Source organism: Egretta garzetta, unplaced genomic scaffold (genome assembly GCF_000687185.1).
Source record: "Egretta garzetta isolate BGI_Z169 unplaced genomic scaffold, ASM68718v1 scaffold32, whole genome shotgun sequence".
Classification (NCBI taxonomy): domain Eukaryota; kingdom Metazoa; phylum Chordata; class Aves; order Pelecaniformes; family Ardeidae; genus Egretta; species Egretta garzetta.
This window is the reverse complement of record NW_009259035.1, coordinates 975299-994626: the sequence shown is the minus strand read 5'-3', so window position 1 is coordinate 994626 and position 19328 is coordinate 975299. Positions and strand designations below refer to the sequence as shown.

The 19328-nt window shown below is 39.6% G+C and overlaps 1 protein-coding gene across 1 annotated transcript in view; it reads right to left on the bottom strand.

Annotated features, from left to right (window-relative positions):
• The window catches only part of SH3D19 (SH3 domain containing 19), a 73266-nt gene extending 58325 nt beyond the window's left edge, over positions 1-14941 (bottom strand). Inside the window, 2 exon segments of the mRNA XM_035890401.1 lie at positions 7268-7307; positions 14929-14941. Of these exon segments, the coding sequence (XP_035746294.1) occupies positions 7268-7307; positions 14929-14941 (53 nt within the window).
• Positions 14942-19328: the final 4387 nt, after the last annotated feature.

Genomic DNA, 19328 nt, shown 5'->3' with positions numbered 1-19328 from the left:
TCTTTTATTAAAACAAATCCCTCTTCTCTGTTTAGGAATAAGGAATCTGGAAGGCTGGCTAGGATGCGCCCTACACAATAACTCTTTGCCACTATCTGTGAGATGAATAGCCAAAAATACCCAACTCAACAGTGATGAATTGGCGGCATTAAAACAAACACCCGCAGCAACAGGCTCTAGATACCCACACGATCCCTAATTGCCAACAACTAAGCTGAACCCATCTGCCTTTTTATTCCTCTGCTCTACTCGTGATTTTTTTTTCTCACTAGCAGATAAGTATAAACTGAGCAGGGAAAATTAACATTGCAAAGAATAAAGTAAACATAGTGATTTATTGTGGCAAAGAAGCTGTCAAAGAAATATGCTGCACAAAATTGCTCCAGCTTATTCTGCTCCCAGGAGGAACATCTCTGACGTGCACAGCACGTGCTGCTGACCAGAAACACACGATAAACAAAAGACAGACACATGAGCAGATTCCAAACGCAAGTTTTACTAGTTTAAATCCACACTTAACCAGTGGGATTGCACCACGCTTCAAGTGACTAAGCCCAAAATTTAGCTCCCAGAAAGGAAAAAATAGAGCCACATGATCCTACTTTTCAGATACCAACAACAAAAATCATGACACTAAGTCCCTGCTTCCAGTTCTGCCATTGATTTATTGTGTGACTTGCGAGAAATCACTCTGCCCCCTTTTTTTTTTGCTGTCTCTGCTTCATTTGTAAAGTGGAGACACAGCTATTTTTTTTCACTGGAGATCAGCCTTCTGGTCCAACTAACCACATGAGCACTGATAACAGCCCAAAAGAGGGAATGGCACAGGCTTAGCTCAGCTCAGGGCAATTGTGAAACTGCCCCCTTCCCAAGGGTTTGGGAAGGAGACTAGATCTTTTTTATTACATCAACTTCTGACCTACTCGGAGCGTACAAAAGCAGGACATTTCCTCTTTTCACAACCTAAAAGTATTCTTAGACTAAGAGTAACCTGCTACTCTCTAGCCTTAAAAATTGTGAAAGCTAAATATAAAGAATAAGAATGTAACAGTAAAACAAGTGTCATTCCACAAAATTCGCTCTTTCTTCTACACACAACCCTTCCCTTTCAGATGGAGTGTGAGCAAGGTTCGAAGTCTCAAACTTCAGGTCTGTATTACAGCCTGTAATACTGGCTGGATAGGCAAAAGCCTGAAATTTTCCTGTGTGGAACAGCTGCAATGACAAGGTAATGCAGACATTGCCAGTGGACAATACAAGGCTTTTGAATGACAGCAATGAAAACCTGTATTTCAGGGTGCTTGTGGGAATGAATCTGGTCCTTCTGGATATTAAGTAGTCCAGGGGTTGAATTAAAGAACCAGATTTAGACTGGTTCTTTTGACACTGTCTCCCACAGCATTATCATTTGGAAATTGAGTTAGTACAAGACAGACATGCAGCCTATAAGCAGGCTGAAAATAAGTGGGCTCAGTATCTCTCTCCTGGAAATTTTTCAAGACTTGGCTAGAAAAGAGATGTCACTGGCCTGATCTGGCGTTAGCATCTTCCCACCATGAGCAAGATGTTTGACTACATGACCTGCAGAGGTCCCTTCCCACCACCATTTCCACTGTTCTGTGGTTTCTCAGTACAGAAGCAGCAGGAGCACCAGAAGTCTCTCCACACTGCCCATTTGACTACAGCACAACAGAGAAGTAGAGGTCTTCAGTATGGTTACAAGAGCACCTCTTGTTCTTTTCAATGCCCAATTCCAATACAGTACCCTGGATTTTAAGTTTACCTAAAATACACAAAATCTGTTAAGCAGCCTACTAAATTGGCAGTGAAATTACTCCTGAGGACAAAACAACTCAAGTTATGTGCACAAATGTCAGCAGCAACTTGTGAGAGGCTTCAAACTAGAACCCCAGGCTTCAGGGGTTAGGAGCTAGCAAGATTTCTGCAGCAGAAGGAAGGACTCTCACATTCCCCTTCAGATCTGCAAAGCTGGAATTATTAAATGACTGACCGCAGACTGACTGTAATGGTTACAACATAGAAAATGCTGTTAACTGTCTGTTTTCTCAGGACCTCAAAAGCATATTGATTTGTAAAGACACATCGGTTTAACCGTAAAGTGAGGACAGTCCCACTACATTCTCAAGGCTGTGCCTTAAGACTCCCTTCATGCTCTGTTAAAGGCTTAAGATCTTAATTAAAAGGTGTCTTTCAGGCTTCACAGATGATCTGGGAAAACACATTCTTCAAGATATAGTCAGACCATTACTGTAATATTTATTAAACACAATTTCACAAGATCAACATTACATAGCAGAGGAAACAGAAATGCAGAGAAGCTTTCACTAATGGAATTATACTACATAAAAAAACCTAAACCCCAAGTAAGATACAAAATACCATTCATAAAATGATGGCTTGATTTACCAGATCTTCACTAAAGGGATCTGTAGCCCCTTTGATCAGCCACTTCAAGTGCTTCTTTATAAAGGAACAAAAGATGGGTTGTGTCTATTTGTATTGTTGACTTGATGTATTTTAAATAAAAAAGCCCAGTTTAGTTCAATCAAATGAAGGCAACCAGCTGTAAAAGAAATTTAGCACATTACAATCAGCAGGCAGACTACATGCCAGTAAAACCTAGAATGTATTTCTAGAAATGAACTAATTATTTTCTTCCCCCTCCCCATTTTGCAGGCAAGCTTTCACAGTAGATTCCTAGATTTTAAAAATCAAAATCTCTTACTTGACTTCAAGTGATTGATACACTATGAAATCTCTCAATACATTGTTGCAGTGTTTAGCTACCTTCATCCTCTCATCTCCAAGGTCAAGGCATCTACAATGAATTATACATTACAAGACTGTGTTCCAGGATTTTTTGATCTATAATTCTTACCCCAAAGGAAAAAAAAAAAGCATAATGAAATTAATCCAGTTCCTTCTACAAGCTTTACTCATGTTCAGGGATTAACTGCAAATATGTGGATGCCTGAAATCTTCTATTCTATTACTATCATACATAATTTTTTAGTTTGAAAACATTTAGAGGCATAAGACTAAAATGTCTACGTCATTTGACCTAATTGACCTGTGTTACAGCAGTGCATGACCTGAAGCTATCAGAGCCAACAGTGCATGCCCTGACAGTAAAATCAATAATGATAATTACAGATCACACAGTATGCCAGGACCGACATTTTTAATAATGTCTGAAATAAAACAATTGAAGGATGGTTAATATTAGGTCATGAAATTAAATGTCTCTTGATAAAAAATTAACATAGCAATAGGTATTATTTGGATTCAGGGAACATCTGTTTTGATCTTACTAATGTGCTAATATCTAACAAAAAAATCAGCGCAGAGCGGTACATGAAAAAGATATCCCCAGGCCCTGTTCTGCTACTCCTCACTTCATCTAAACTCTCCTGCGTGGCAGATGGTCGCTAATTGCCAAAAGAGGCAAAAGATAGTGCATTAATGCACATTTTGTAAGCATTATTTAGTATCCGTTTCCCTCCTTTTAAACCACTACCTACGGTCTTCTGTTCATCCACTCCCCAAATTTCTTCCCAGTGTCATGCTAGATCCCAGTATCACTACTCAGAATACTCCACCCTCCTGTAACATTTCTCCATACTAAACATTTTATAGGCTAGTAACAAAATCAGAATATTTGTCAGAGTTCCTGATACGGCTATAAATGTTTCACCCTGCATTATCTAAATGGCATCATCCTATAATAAAAGGAACTACATTAAAGACCATTTATACACTGTTCTATCTATAACAGTTTTTTATATGCTTCTCATTGCAAATGAATTATGTCTGAGCTCTGCTTTAAAACTGTTCCCACGTCATTGTGTATGAGCTTCTCATCCCTAATACTGCGAAGGCTCGAGCACAAGCTGATCTAGAAATACAGAGAAACACATAAGAACACGGTGTTGGAAAGGGCAAGCTTTAGACCCCTGCAATCACAACAAATATTGTCATGTGATCTTTTATTAAGTTGATTGTGTTCCAGACTAAAACTTAACCTTACAGAGCCTGAGGAGGAAGAGTTGGTGGTGGTGTTTGGGCTTTTTTTTGCCTCTTCTTATCCCAATGTTCCACATTTGTGATTAAACTGGACAGACTTCTGAACAAGATCTCACCAGGGCTTGTGTAGGAGACCAGATGGAAGATCTCACACCAAGGCTACCTTGTAACCCCTGACACAAAGAACTGTTCATCCCGAAGCAATGCAGCTAACAGGACAGGGCTCAACAAGGGAGCAGGGAGCAGATGCACCCAGTGTTCTTCTGAGGCATGTCTCAAACACTCTGCAGATAGGGCAGTCTGCAAGACGAGCTGTGAACTTTTAGCTAAAAGGTAATTCGGGCAGGGAGAGATTGTGACCACTGACTCACTGACCACCAACTCAAAAGAGGACCAGAGGAAGCATGCATGCTATTTAGCATGGGAAGCGGGGAAGGTGTGTCTACACGAGGAATAAAAGTCACAAGCTATCCCAAGACTGTGGGGAAACTTGAATAAGGATGCACCCTTCATTGGCTGGACCGACACTGGAACCCGGACCGGTGATCTCTACCTCTGTCTCTGCCTCTATGCCCTCTTCCCCTTTTGTTTTACTCTTTTGTCTTTTGTATCTCTAGTAAGTAACATAAGGCATAGATTAATGGCATTGCAGAAAAAAACTACGCTTTCTCGAATTATCAAAAATCACCTATTAAAGAATTACAAGCCAGTAACAGATCATTTGGTGTCATTTCACCTTAACTTGCCCCAGGGGGATTTCAGGAACCTGGCGGCCTGGCTTGTCCTACCCAGGGTAGCCCAAGGAGGGGGTCGTGACAGCGTTGTATGAAATAAACTTCTACTTCTCTGGCGCTCCCTTGGAAACACCTACACCCATTATTTCATCTTAGGATATCTACCTTTCTTAAGGCTCATTGCATATGTCTTCACCCGGTCAGCTAGTATCCCCATGTCCACCTCCAGTACTTTATAGTAACTCTAGTGCAGAAATTCTTATTACTAGACCTTGAGTCCAAGTACAAAGACCTGCAGGGTCATTTTTGTTCCACTTCAGATCATGAGAGGGATGGTATGTTGCGCTTTTAAGAGATGCATCCCACAACATACAGCTTAAAGAAAAGTAGACAAGATGCCTTTGAGCCACTGTATTTTCTCTTTCCTTTGCCATGAGCTGCCCCCAGAGAGGAAAGTATCATGGGTGTAGTAGCTCATCATAAAATGGCATAAGCCATAAAACTGTCCCCAGTGGAACTCAAACAGCTCTGGAATGTTGCCCATGTTACAACAGAAGTGTGCTTTCCACTTTAACTAAGTCTTTCATACTTCACTGTTTAGTTTTCCCTTGGTTCTTACAGCAAGGGGCTCTGGTCTTCATGCGGCTGCAGCTCTTTTCCCAGACAAAATATGGCCAGACTGGGGATAGGAATCTTTCCCAGCAATTTGACACCACAGGACTATGCTTCCAACGATAATGAGAGATGAACCACAGATTGTAGCAGTATCAATTAGGAGAGTATATCATCTAAGTAAACATGCACAATGCCACAATCCCCTTTAAAAAATTGCTTTTCTTCCTTATAGCTCATCCTGGAAAGCAGAATTATCATGACACCATGGCCAGTGAGGTTGAGAAGGGGGCAGAAGACGCATAGATATGGTTAGAAAGCATATGCACTACTGACAGGAATGAAAGACTATTGAAAGCTGCATTTTTCTCAATGTTATGAGCAACCTACATTATACTTTTAATTTGTCTGTGCTTTCCACATGATAATCTGGAATCTGTAACACAGACAACTCAGGGCAGTGTTTTATTGTCAGGGCGGGTCCACATTTGAAATTCCAAATCCATGGAAAAAAATCTGAAGTTTTACTTTGCTTTTGGTTCCAATCTAGAACTCCTAAAACTCCAGTGCAAAAAGGTACAGGTGGGAAGGACTAGCCAGAAAGAAGGGGAACAGACTGAAACTGTTTCAACCTTAAACTAAACATTTTGATAAAATTAGATTTCCTTTTGATAGTGACTTGGATTTATTTAATGTTGTAACATGACATGATCAAACATGTAGACTGTAGCTGCATCATTTAAAATAAAAACTATTTTTAATTATAAAAGTAAATACAGTGATTGATATTTTAAGTAGATATAAGTAATAAAAGACAAAGGCAATACTCCCCAGCAACTTAAACACACTGCTGGAAACAACTACAGTGCTGTTGCAGATATGGGAGGGAAGGGAAAAGCATCCTCTCTTCCATCACATCACATGACAGATACAACACATCAACTGTGCTATAAGAAGAGGCTACAGTTTCCCCTGTTCTTCTAGCCATAAAAGCTACCCCACTGTACTGTAAAAATGTAACAAAAAAAGACTGTAAAAATCAAATGAAAAGGCCATGTCATGTCAGAAGGTTGGACACCAGAGGCATCCTTTGGAAAGGCTTTTCACAAAGGAGTGGGAGAGCCAGTGTTAGCTGGTCTGCTCTATCACTTTACTTCATTAAAATCCCATTATCCACCACAGGATATGAATGAGATCTTACTCCCTGGTGGAGAACTGAGAGGGAGAGTTCGGAAATAAGGCAAAAGAGAAAGAGATTTTTTTAAAAAAAGAGATGATAAGAAGAACTACAGAATATTCAGAAGCTTAAGGGAAAATGTGGCCTTGCAAATCAATAGCTTAGAAGTTCATGGCAATTGCTGATGGAAATTCTAAATAAACACAACATTTTTGTGTGTGCTTTGTTTAATACCCGTTCGTTTGCTTCTCTCAATTTTGAAACTGTAGGTATGATGGGATCAGAGCTAATGGAATAAATAATAATGTGTTGCTACTTTTGACTGAACCAGGAATTATTTTCCTTGCTACAGAAGCAAACCGTCCAAAGAAGCAAAAGTCATGAGGGCTTCTTGTAATAAAAAAGTTTTACCAAACAACCCTGTATGTGATACATAAACAAGCCTTTGAATTTTAAGTGCACACAATTACAGTGTCGTAAGCCCTGTTAATTCCTTGGAAAATTCTGCCCATAAGGAATACAAAACAATTACCTTTAGCAGCAAAGTTATTTCAGTATTTCATGACTGTTACCAAAACAGAGAAGTAGAAGAATGGCATTTTTATTTTTCTGGCTAATTTCCTAGTTCATCCCATATAAGGAAAAAATTAAGGAAAAAAGGAAAAGAAGGGAAGAATAAATACAGAAATATGGTTCTTACCCTGAAGAGCGGCAGTCTGGTTTATTTCTTTCAGAGCGATCTGTGAGAAAGGAGGCATAATATCAGCACAAAAGTTGGATGTTCTTTAGCACTACTAGTACAGAAGTCTTAAAAGAACTGTGACACTGTATGACTAGCAAAACCAAAAGCTAAATCTGTTATAAAACTGTTTTTCTGCACTGGACTACTCTGCCTGAGACCAAGTAAAATTACTGCAGGTTTAATGTTTGTTAAAATTCCTCTACTCAAAACACAGTGTATTTAATGTTTTGTATTAATGCTTTGGAAGCTTCCCCTCCCTTTAGCTGAAATGAATAGGACTTTAGTTTAGGGTAAAAATAAGGGAGAGGGAAGAGGAAAAAAGACAAACCACAGATTACTCAGCGCAAAAAAATCATTCCATGAATCACGGCTGGCAGAGTTCCCTGACAGGATGGGACAGAAATCAGCAGTTGGTTGCAGCAACATCTGCAAATACACTGAATCCAGTGCAGCCCCATCATTAACTCTTCAACTTCTGGGTGTTCAAGATACTGAATTGTTCTGTGTTTTTAGAAAAGGTTTCTTTATCCTATGAGTATTCCAAGCAGCTTATTTGCACTAATGAGATTGACCCACAAACAAAAATTTGTACAGTACAATCACATCAACTCAGATAAACTTCTTCTGCTGAACGATTTATCAGTTGCTAAAGCATTGATAGATACATTTCTAAAGCTTTTTTTTTTATTTTTTAAAGTTCCAATAGGAAAGAAAGTATAGAATACTTTTCCTACGAGTTAAGATTACCATACAAGTATTACAAAATAACCACTGTGTTGTGCTATTAGAATTCACATATTATCAGTTATAAGTCCAGAATATCTCTTATGGCATGACTTTTGAACTACCTGAAAGAAGCAACTGAGATGAGTCCTCCTAAAATACATATATTCTAAAATTAGAGGGGGGGATTAATCACTTATTACAGAAAGCTCCATTATGCAATTAGAAGGATATTCATACAGCTATATATAATCTCCACTGACCATGGTAATTTTGCTTCCAATTCCATCTGCCTGTATTTTAAACAGAAAGCCATTTTTCCTGTGTTAGTAAACACTTCACTGAAAGGCTTGTCTATACAGAGGAATAAGAGTCTTCCTAAAAAAAATTTGAAACTCACAGACTGCATTTTTAACCTTAAAGCTCTGCATCTGAAATAAAATTAGTTCTCTTAATAGCACACATTTGTTTGCATAGTTTTATTTCAGGTACAGAAGAAGTATTTTCCTCTCCAAGTTTTATGTGCTCATTTGATTATGTTTTCATTAAAGTGGTAAAAAATTATTGCACGTCAACATTGCTCAAAGAAGTATTTAATGCTTTTTCCACCCATAGCTGCTCCTATTGAGCTGTCATAGCCACACAGTGTATAATTTATTGCGTTTCTGACTCACAGCGATTTCCATTTCATCACACCGGGTGCTACTCTGTTAGCTAGAAACAGCATGGTATAGCTCAAACCAGAGTTGCAGCGACAGTTGCTCAAACAGACCCAGAATGGCTCCTTCCATCCTTATCATTTGTTCATGTAACCTCCTTACCTGTGGGCACTGAAAAAAATAAGGCAGGACTTCCTACTGAAATCTGCTTGCCATCTGTTGCTTGTTACCAGCATTCCATTATGCACCCAGCTGCAAACTAGCAGTATTCAGACAAAACTTTCCCACTTCTAAAAAGATTGCGTGAATAAACCAGTGAGAAAGAAGAAAACACAGAGCCTGGGAGCAATCCCCCTCAGCCCACCTCCAGTCGGCAGATCCACTACAGCTCAGCCACACGGCTGCAAACTACTCAATCAGGAAATCAATGCAATTCCAATTTCCCTTTTGTTTTATTGAAATGTTGAAACAGGAAATATTACCTTTGTTTTTACGTATTTTATTTACTGCTAAACTTAGTGAAAACACATCATCCACACGTACACTGGTCTTACTGAAAAGAACAAAGGGAAATGCAATCCTACAAGCACGCAGTTAGCATTTTAAAGTAGAAATAATACCTGCACCTGTTTAAGGTTATTGTGAACTTAATCTTTTAAATTTGATTTAGTATCAAGTGCAACAAGAGACTCAAAGAGCTGAATCTTTCAATTTAGTGCTTAAATGCTGCAATTCAAGATGCTGTTCTGGCATCGCGTACAAGCACCAAGTCACACACCTCTAGAATATGAAAGCCCAGAAGAAACAGCCAAACTTTTTTTTTTCTTAATACACACACACACACACACACACGTGTTACATTTAAACACATGCCCAAGCAGATCCCATCCCTGCATTCTACAGGCAAACCCTTGGCTTGCGAAAGTTGGGTCACAAAAGTGCATGCTCACAGCCGATTCTCTTTTACTCTATACGTGTTACCTCAACAACTGAGACATCTTTTTGCAATCTTTTCTAACAGAAATAAGCAAGAAGACCGCACAGCTGCAAAGATCTGAAAATCAAATCCCACGCTACAGATTCTCCTCTATATCAAGGACAGAAATTGCTATAAAACATTACGGGACATGATGTCTTTCTAGCACAATACTGTATATCCTTCAATTCTAAACTCTGGAAGCCAAAACCGCATGTCTGATTAGAGCAATCATTGAATGCTTGCTGACTAGCATGCACAATGAACGAACAAGGCAATGTGCACTCTGGCACAGGAAATTTACAGGAAAAAAATTCCACTTTCAGTGACAGATACTAACCTTCCAGACACAAGCTTCCACAGATGAGACACCAATACTATCCTCCCTACCCTTGCCTTGCTAAAGTAATACCGTTCCTTACTGCGTATGTAGCTGTAGTCAAATAGGCTAGGAATCCCTAAGCAGCTAGTACTCACAAGCTAGAGAACTGGACTGTTTTATTCTAAGTTTATTTTGGTTAATGAACTGTTATTGAAAATCAGCATCATCTCCCTAACCCCATACAGAACAGCGTGTAGTTTGGGCTTTGTGCTAGCATGGCAGATCTGTTCTCCATTTACTGACAACTACCCTAGAGGTGGTGTGGTGCTATCATTTCTCTAATTTTACTACTGCAGATTCTGCCAGCTAGTTCAGATAGCTGAGATAGCACAGACATACACCACAGAGGTGGGTCTTCCACAGACAGAAAAAAAATTCTTTTCTGCCTAACCTCCAATCCGTGATTCACATAGCCAGAGACTCGCAGTCTCTTAATCTAAGAACTGACCATCCTCCAACCTCCTGCAGTCCAAACTTGAAGAGATTTTCTCCACTTCATGCTAGCATCTACTCCACAAAACTTTTGCTGCCCTTACACAAATACAGCCAGTACTGGAGAAATATATTGTCCTTATTCAGCAGCAGGATACAGTGCAAGAAGTCAAGGAGCTGGCAGGTGGAGCAGATGAGGTGGAAAAAGTCAAGACTCCTGGCTGAGATTGGGAAGACTGGTGCCAAGTTTTAAGCACTGCAGAAGAATCAAGGAAAACATCAGGACACAAAGATCCACTATTCATACCACAACTGTTTGGCAAATCTAGTGTTTATTTACAAAATTGTGCTGGGTATATTTAATCAACAGCATGGGCATGTTAATGCTTTATTTCAGCATTCAAAGATTGGGCGGCAGACAGAAATGCCATGCTCCAGTTGCTTTTAGAAAGGGTCAGGGTTCTTTAACTGGTGATTCTCTTACTCTTCAAGCATGGGAAAATTATATTCTTTGTTTGTTTGCTTTTAATAGGACAGAACAGTTTTTCTTCTCAAGGAAAATATAAGCATAACCATCAGGAGAAAAATAACTGACTCAACATTATTTCAGTTGCTCCACAAACTCAGAATAACTTAATTTTTCGCCAAAAAGGCCACCAAAGCAGAAAACAATAGCTTTTAAGGCATTCACTCTTGTCTCTGGAAGACAAGCAAAGAAAAGGAAAAAGGCAACTCACACCAAGCAGAGCCATTGTTTTTCTCTGTTTATTTTGCAAGCTGCTTCAAAATATCTTGTTGCTAAGAGTGACTTCAACTGAAAAGTGTGCTCTCACTAGAAAAAAATTCAAGTATAAACATGAAATACTGTTGAAAAATGAGCGGAAAGTTAACACATATTCTGCCGCTTCAAACCTGCAAAGCTACTGAGGAACTTCCAATGCAATTACCTCCCGAGGCAGGTAACTTCTTACTCTTAACCCCAACCCTCAGCCTGATCTCTTTTAAAAGCTGAAGGGAGCAGAGGGGGTCACACAGCATTTCCATTTCTGGGAAATACTGTATTTTTCATCTTAATTATGGGTCTTGAATTGAGCAGCCACCAGAGGGGGCAGGACATCGTAACACTCTTCAGGAAGACATGTAGTTAGAGCAACCAGCTGTCTCCATCTGTGGTTTTTTTAGCCCCTGATGGCACAGCAGTGGTTTCATAATGAAAAGTATCACAAGATGCTTATAACAGTATTTCTGGAACAATGCCAAACCTCTAGATAAACCAAGCAATGGGAACAGTGGGCTCTTAAGGAGTGCTGGCAACACCAAAATACAAAATATACAGAGAAGTCATATTTCCAGAACAGACAATTGTTGAAAGAGGCTATTACAACTGGCCCTAATCTGAATGCATTAATCCCCAATGGGCATACTTCCCTGATCTTCCAGGCCCTAACAAACCTAGATGCTAAGATCGATGCAGCAGCTTTATATGGCATCATGTAGAAATGCGATGGCTCCTACCGTTATTTTAGTAACACGTAACTTGACTGTTACCCAGCTGATCATAGCTAAATGGTGCAACAGTCCCCATAGGCCAACCACATTAGATCAAGAGCCCCACATTTCCATTTCAAATTGTAAATGAGGCCCTCACTCAAACTAAACTGCACATTTTCTGGGAAAAAGATCTGCATTTGTGCAGGATTTTCAATGCTAGTTGCTTTATTTGCACTGAGGTAAGCAATAACTAAGCAATAAATAAGCCATTGATATTGCAATCTTTTTGCTTTCCATTCTGTTAAGGCACACTGTGGCTCAGAGCGATTCTTCCTTCTTTTTAGCACCTCTCTCAGGTAAAGAGTCAGAACAAGGCAAGTTATTTCCACTCTATAGAATCTACTATAAATTTCACTCAGTTTTATTAGGAACTGCTATACAACAAAGCCCATAAAACTGAACATTTATTTATGTATTTTAGTATTGTAACAGCGGAGTCCCTTATCAGTTGTTTAAAAGGCAGAAGGCTCACGGAGAGATTAATGAGAGGCTTGGAAGAAACTTTTTCATTTGGTTTATGTATAGCTTTCCCTTTACTCCAACAGACCACAAAACCAGGACACACTCAAAGTTTATAATTTTAAAGGCAGATAGTTTTTATATTTGCTTTAAATTCTATACTATGTTGCTGAATTCCAGAGCAGTACACAGCAGGGAAAAAAATACATTTTAACCCCCCCCAAATGAAATGACGGTTGCCTGCCGGTTTTACTACTAAACAGTAACTGAGCCTTGTAAGCACAAAGCATTCTTGCAGTTTTTTATACTTGGAGTAATGCTTTTTTCTCCACTCTTAAGCATGACTGATACATGGCTGAGGGGAGGACATCGGACCCCAACACATACCTAAGAAGGCATTGAACCTCTGTGGTTGAGTATTTAACCTTGAAACCTACTGACCACCATAAAGCTTGTAATAATCCAAAGACCACATTCTTTAACTTGCTAAAGAGATTAACAGTAAACTATGGTCACCTTTAAAGCCTTTTGTGTACTTGCACAATATAGAAGTGAAAAAAAAAAAGAGTTTACCAGACAACAGAGGCCACATTTGCCAGTGCTATTTTTCTCTGTTTCTCTGTGCTACGCTTGCTGCTGATTTGTTTTTGTGACTCTGAATTTTCACCCCCTCATTCTTGCTCCTATGTTACTCCTCCACTTCCACAGCAAAGGTGTGCGTGCATCAGTGTGAACATATGCGCCAGCACAAGCAGGGCTGACGCAGAAACAAGAGAGAAAGGAGACACTGTGTAAGCTCTCACCGCTTCTCAAGAAGGTCCATGTTATAAGAATGTAGACCAAACTCAACACCAGGAACCGGTCTTGTTCTCAGGCCATGAATGATAAGCAATCAAATATATGCAGCACTGGCATATGTTACCACATTTCAACCTTCTATCACACTTGTTTAAGAAGGAAAGTTAGGATATGGTTGTTTCTAAAGCTCTTTATTCAAGAAATGAACAACTCCTGAAAGTACAAATCCCCACATCTTCATGTGAGACAACCCAGATGATCAGTGCAATGTACTACTTAGATTATGTACCTCAGGTACAAGCAGACCCAGGTATCCGCACACCACGAGAATCACAGTGGGAACGACTCAAGATGGGCCCTACTACTTAATTTTTTTGATTCTTTCATGAGGAAAGCACCAAATGAGCCAAATTTTTGATAGACAAAAGATTTATAACCACAAAATACCTTACTCTCTAGGCATTTCAGAAATGGTAGATCTACATTTCTGAAAAACATTTCACTGATGTTGCCAGCATTGCCAGTAAAAGGAAATTATCTTTCAAGAGCACTGTACTGTCTTTTTCTTCCCAAATCAGAGATTCAGCATGCCTACAGAGCCTCTGCATGTTCCTCAACCAGGCAACAGAGGTCAATCTTATGGTATGTCTGCCTGCTATAGGGTGCTGATATACAACATGCAGTAAATGCAATACAGTTGCACATGTGTGAATAAATTCATTGGTTTTACACTGTATTAAAAGAGCACCTTATAAACATTCATACATCATATCAAAATCCAAATGTATTAAATTATTTTTCTCCTCAGGGTTTTGCCCTGCTTGCGGACCAGCACATCCAGGACCAAAAGAGCCCCCAGCTTTGAACACCTGTGTGTAGGTACACTTACCTGTCAGAACATGCCCCTTACCATGCTAATTAGGGGCACACTCCATGCCTGGAGACCTAAGATATACACAGAGAAATATTGCTGTTGAGCGACTAAGACAATCATGATAAAAGGCTTTCTAAAAATAATATAAAGAGAACCATTTTCTTTATGTTTTCCGCAGGGCATTTTGGCTTGTTTGTTTGGTTTTTCTGTTGAACGACAGTTTCCTAAATTTGTGCATTCCTGGCCACAGGCAGGATAATTTGATGTGGGGGATATCATTTCCACCATTTAAGCAATTTCCTTTGGCTTACACAGTACAAAACCATGTGTTGCAGAAACAGCCTTTGTTGCATACATTTCAGATAATCATTTATCATTTTTGAGAAATCACACCCTACCTTATTCCAAAAGATGGAATCTCCATCTACTATGCTATATAGTAAGAATACTTATTCTTGGATGTAAAACACTTTGCAGATTCCACCCTTCCCACCCTCCTTGCCAACCCAACAATTCTGTCCCATTGGGCAATTAAAAGTTGCCCTGGTTTCGGCTGGGATAGAGTTAATTTTCTTCCTAGTAGCTGGCATAGCCCTGTGTTTTGGATTTAGTACTAGAAGTATGTTGATAACTCACTGATGGTTTAGTTGTTGCTAAGTAGTGCCTAGATTAGTCAGGGACTTTTTCAGCTTCCCCTGCTCAAGAAGCTGGGAGGGGGCACAGCCAGGACAGCTGACCCCAACTGACCAAAGGGGTATGCCATACCGTATGAAGTCATGCTCGGGGGGAGTTAGCTGGGGGGAAAGCGATCGCTGCTTGGGACAGGCTGGGCATCGGTCAGGAGGTAATGAGCAACTGCATTATGTATCGCTTGTTTTGCATATTCTGTATATTGGAGAGGTAGTGGAGGCCCCATCCCTGGAAACATTCAAGGCCAGGTTGGATGGGGCTCTGAGCAATCTGATCTAGTTAGCAGTGTCCCTGCTCACTGCAGGGGGGTTGGACTAGATGACCACTAGTGGTCCCTTCCAACCCTAAACATTCTATGATTCTATGATTCTATGATTACCATTATTATTATTATTATTTTCCTCTGCTGTTTTATTAAACTGTCTTTATCTCAACCCACGGATTTTACTCTTTTCCTGATTCTCTCTCCCATCCCACTGAGGGTGGGGGGAGCGCATGAGCGGCTGGGTGGTGTTCAGCTGCCTGCTGGGTTAAACCATGACAAAAGTTTTCTGAATCTGCTTACTCAAAACAGTATGTTTTGATTGTTAAGATGGCAAACCTCAACAACAAATGTCTCCAGTGTAACCTTATGCATTACGCACTTGGAAGTTAAGAATTATTTAATGTGCATGAGACATGGATTCACAATAAAGTGCTAAATAGCAAGATCAGCAGAAGATAATTCCCACTTCTGTATCACAGGAAACTAATTCAGCTTTAAACAAGAAAAATCCTTTCTTGATTATTTCATCCTGTGAAGCCACTGACAGCAATAGAGATGACACTGCTTCCAATTTAGGAATTAGACATTATGGTGAGTGCAAGTAAGTGCATAGGTCTGCACTTTGAGAGGAATTTGGAGACTAGGGGGATGAAAGGACATAGAGAGAAAGAAAATTACTTATTAGAATAAAAGACTGTAACACACTCAACCATAAAAGAACAACCCTATAAAAATAGAAGAAATGTACCAGGCAAATAGCAGTATTTATTTCTCTTAAGATACCACTGAAATACTCAATAGTTCGTTCTTGGAATATTTTGTGGTCCCTTGTCACTATGATGAAAGAATCCCCATATTGTTTACCCAGACCACATCAAGACACCTAACAAGAGAACATTCTTAAACCTCAATGATTATGTTGCAAGTACTGATTTTCTATAGAAGCGCATCTGAAATTAGCCTATTAACAAAATATTTTCCTCCAGTGACATTGGTAATTCTGCCCAACAGTTACACAGAAATAAAAAATCTGGAGAAAGTGAATGTAACAAGTGCTTCTCACTTGCATTGGATTTTTCTAAAATACCATAAAATGGATTATTCCCAAAAAGGTCTCTTGCACTTTATCATAAAACAAAGATTACAAGAGCTGGAAACATCGTAAAAGGATCTAATTCAAAGGTGTAAAAAATTGATTTGTTTAATAATGTTGGCATACACCAATAAATTGTTGCAACCTGAGCTAACCTTCACCTACTAGCTTTGAGCACATTCTTAAAAGTTGTGTAACTCTAAGCTAGTATTCCACAGAACAGGTAGCCCAGCACTTGTCTATTCTTGAAACATGTCATATTTTAATGCATATTATTTGATAATGTAAAGATCAGCATCTAAAATGCATTTTTTAAGATATGAGTCACTTGGCATTCTGAAGACATTTTACTGAGGTGTGAGATGAGTTCATCCACATGTACTCCAAGGTAAGTGTTAAAACATCTACCAAATCCCCTTTAAGGTATCTCGGACTCCTTTGTTAACTGCTGTAATATGTGTGCGTGTAAATCTGCATATGTGTGCCCCTGAGGACCATCCCGACCATAAGTCACTATGTACCGCTGGATTCCTTGCACCATGATTTCACTTCTTGCAGAAGGCCCATCTGTGCAGTAAAGCTCATCTCCCTGTAGCCACGTCTTTTGCATCAGCCTGGTCCATGGGAAAGTGAAGGTCTGCAGACTCACCTGACCAACACAAATTAGGATCTTACAACTTGAGATAATAATTTGAAATGGAAGGCCAATTTGAACAGCGGGAGTGCATCAGAAGTCCTTTAGCCCACAGGCCCTCAGTGACAAGGACAGAAAGATGCAGTAGCTGGACATCAGTGCCATTAGCTTCCTAACACAGGCCCACTTGCTTCACCAGTGGGGAACACCCAGATATCCTCCCAAGCTCCAAAAGAGAAGAAGGTAACAATGTTTCATAAAGAGGGAAAACAGAGAGACAACAAGGAAACAGCAAGTCAGAACAGAACCCCCACCTGCTGTGATGAAAGAGAGGCAGACAACCCATCCAGAGTACAGGGCTTTTATACCACTCGGTAAGAACTTCAGGCACACCCAGCAAAATTAAGTGTGGTTCACAACACACAGCTTGGCGTATGATTTTTTTTCATTTAAAAATTGAAAACATGGCTGAATTCAACACCATTTACAAAACATATACAAATCATAATAAAAATACTGTGGTCTCTCTGCGTACGAAATGAAAGCTGTAAGTCACAATTCTAAGAAATGTCTTATAAACAACCACTCATATTAGATGCATACACCTTTCGTTCTTCACATGTGGCCCTTGTGCTTTAGACAAAAGCTGACTGCACCTTTCTCTGGGCTCCTGAGAAATCACAGTATTTCACAGAGCCTTCTCATTTGTTTTTCCAAATGTTTAGCAATTGCACTTCCTCCTCCTTCCAGCCTCTCAGAAAATACACAATAGAAAAAGCAACTATTATAGAAGTAGCCTTGACATCAGGCTAGTGCATCGTGGCAGCAGTCTTCTAAATCCAAATTCCATCCATTCAGTTGCTACTCATGGTAACATGAAGCAGTTTCCCTACTGTTCAATGAGAGGCTTCAAAAACCATAAAACTTAACTTCAAATGACCAAGCAAAAGGATGACAAAGCCATAAGCATCCAGAAACCCTCAAAACAAAGGATCCTGTGTTTACCACAGATAAACCCAGTGTTCCTGGGTAGTCCGGTAGCTCTTGGCAGAGACTGATCCAATTCTTCGGTACCTTGGAGAAATATCTCTCCTCCCACACGCTCCCAGACCTCTTCTCTTCCCACTCCTATGCACACACCAAAAAAGCCTGCAGATCCTGTCAGAGGCATCCAACCTCTGTAAATACACTAATAAGTACCTCCACATTGCTACAGTGCCAAGAGTAAAATACTATAATGACACACCTCAATTAAATAGTTCTTGATAATGAATGCACCAACATCAAGCCAGTGGAGAGCAATAAGAGAAACGAAGCGTGCCTAATGTCACGGCAGCAGCTACCATGCATCTCCCAGAGATGATATTGGTGATCTATGGCAAGCTTTTTGCACACCAGCATGGAAAAATAGATTTTGTCATTGTGAAGTTATGCCCATGAGTACTGGATACATGAGGTCTGCGGCATTATCCCATCTCATCATTCAGTGATGCCTGTCCCATGCTAGTAGTGATGCTCTTCCAAGCACTGTCTTGACCTGCTTAGACAACAGACATGGTAGGCTACAGCAGGTGTCCTGTCCTCAGAAACTCCATTCTCAGGTGAATTTCACCATTCCAGGCTGGAGATCACTGGGTGTTTCTTCAGACATGCTTCAGACATACTTGCAAGGGTTGACAAGCTTATGACAAATGACAAAGCTTATGGCATTTGCCATCAGATGAACTGTGGCAACCGACAATACCATTTCCAAAGTACTAGGTGGAAGCAGAGAGATTTTCTCCAGAACTTTTTCACTTTGATCCCAAGTCTCACATTTCTATTAGTTTCTGCACCCTAGATTTACAGTGCAGTCATAAAATACAGCACACCGATGGAGCAATTTATTATGAGAAAGTTATCAAAATGCTGAGCTTGTTTCCTGGTGTTTATGTCCCATCGCTCCAACAGGATGAGCCAACAGTATTTTAATAATGAATAACATCACAGCACGCTGTTCACTCAAAAATTCTTGTAAATGATTTAACACAGATGTGCACAACCTGAATCAATTTTCATGTGCAGATCTGTGATATTGAGCGCTCAGGTTTTAATGCAAGATAGAGTACATGACGAATACAAATTTATCACCTTAAGAAAACAATTGGTATTAATTTTAGCTTACCTCTTACAAGTAGAAGCAAAATGTTATAGCTGAAGAAAAATATCAAATGGCTTCTTTTATGCATACAATATTCAGTCTAGGGGAATGGATCAGAAACCCCTTTGCAGGAAACACAGTGCTTGAAAATTTACCTAAGTTTTTAAGAGTGTAAATCAACATGCTCAAAACCATATTTAAAGAGCAAAATATAGATAAGAAATTTATCATCATCGTTCAAGAACTAACGAATACCCAATAAAAATACCAACCAGCATGTAAAAGGTAGTGACTGATTTTATACAATGAATAATTGTGTTCCTTACTACCATGTAAGATTTGA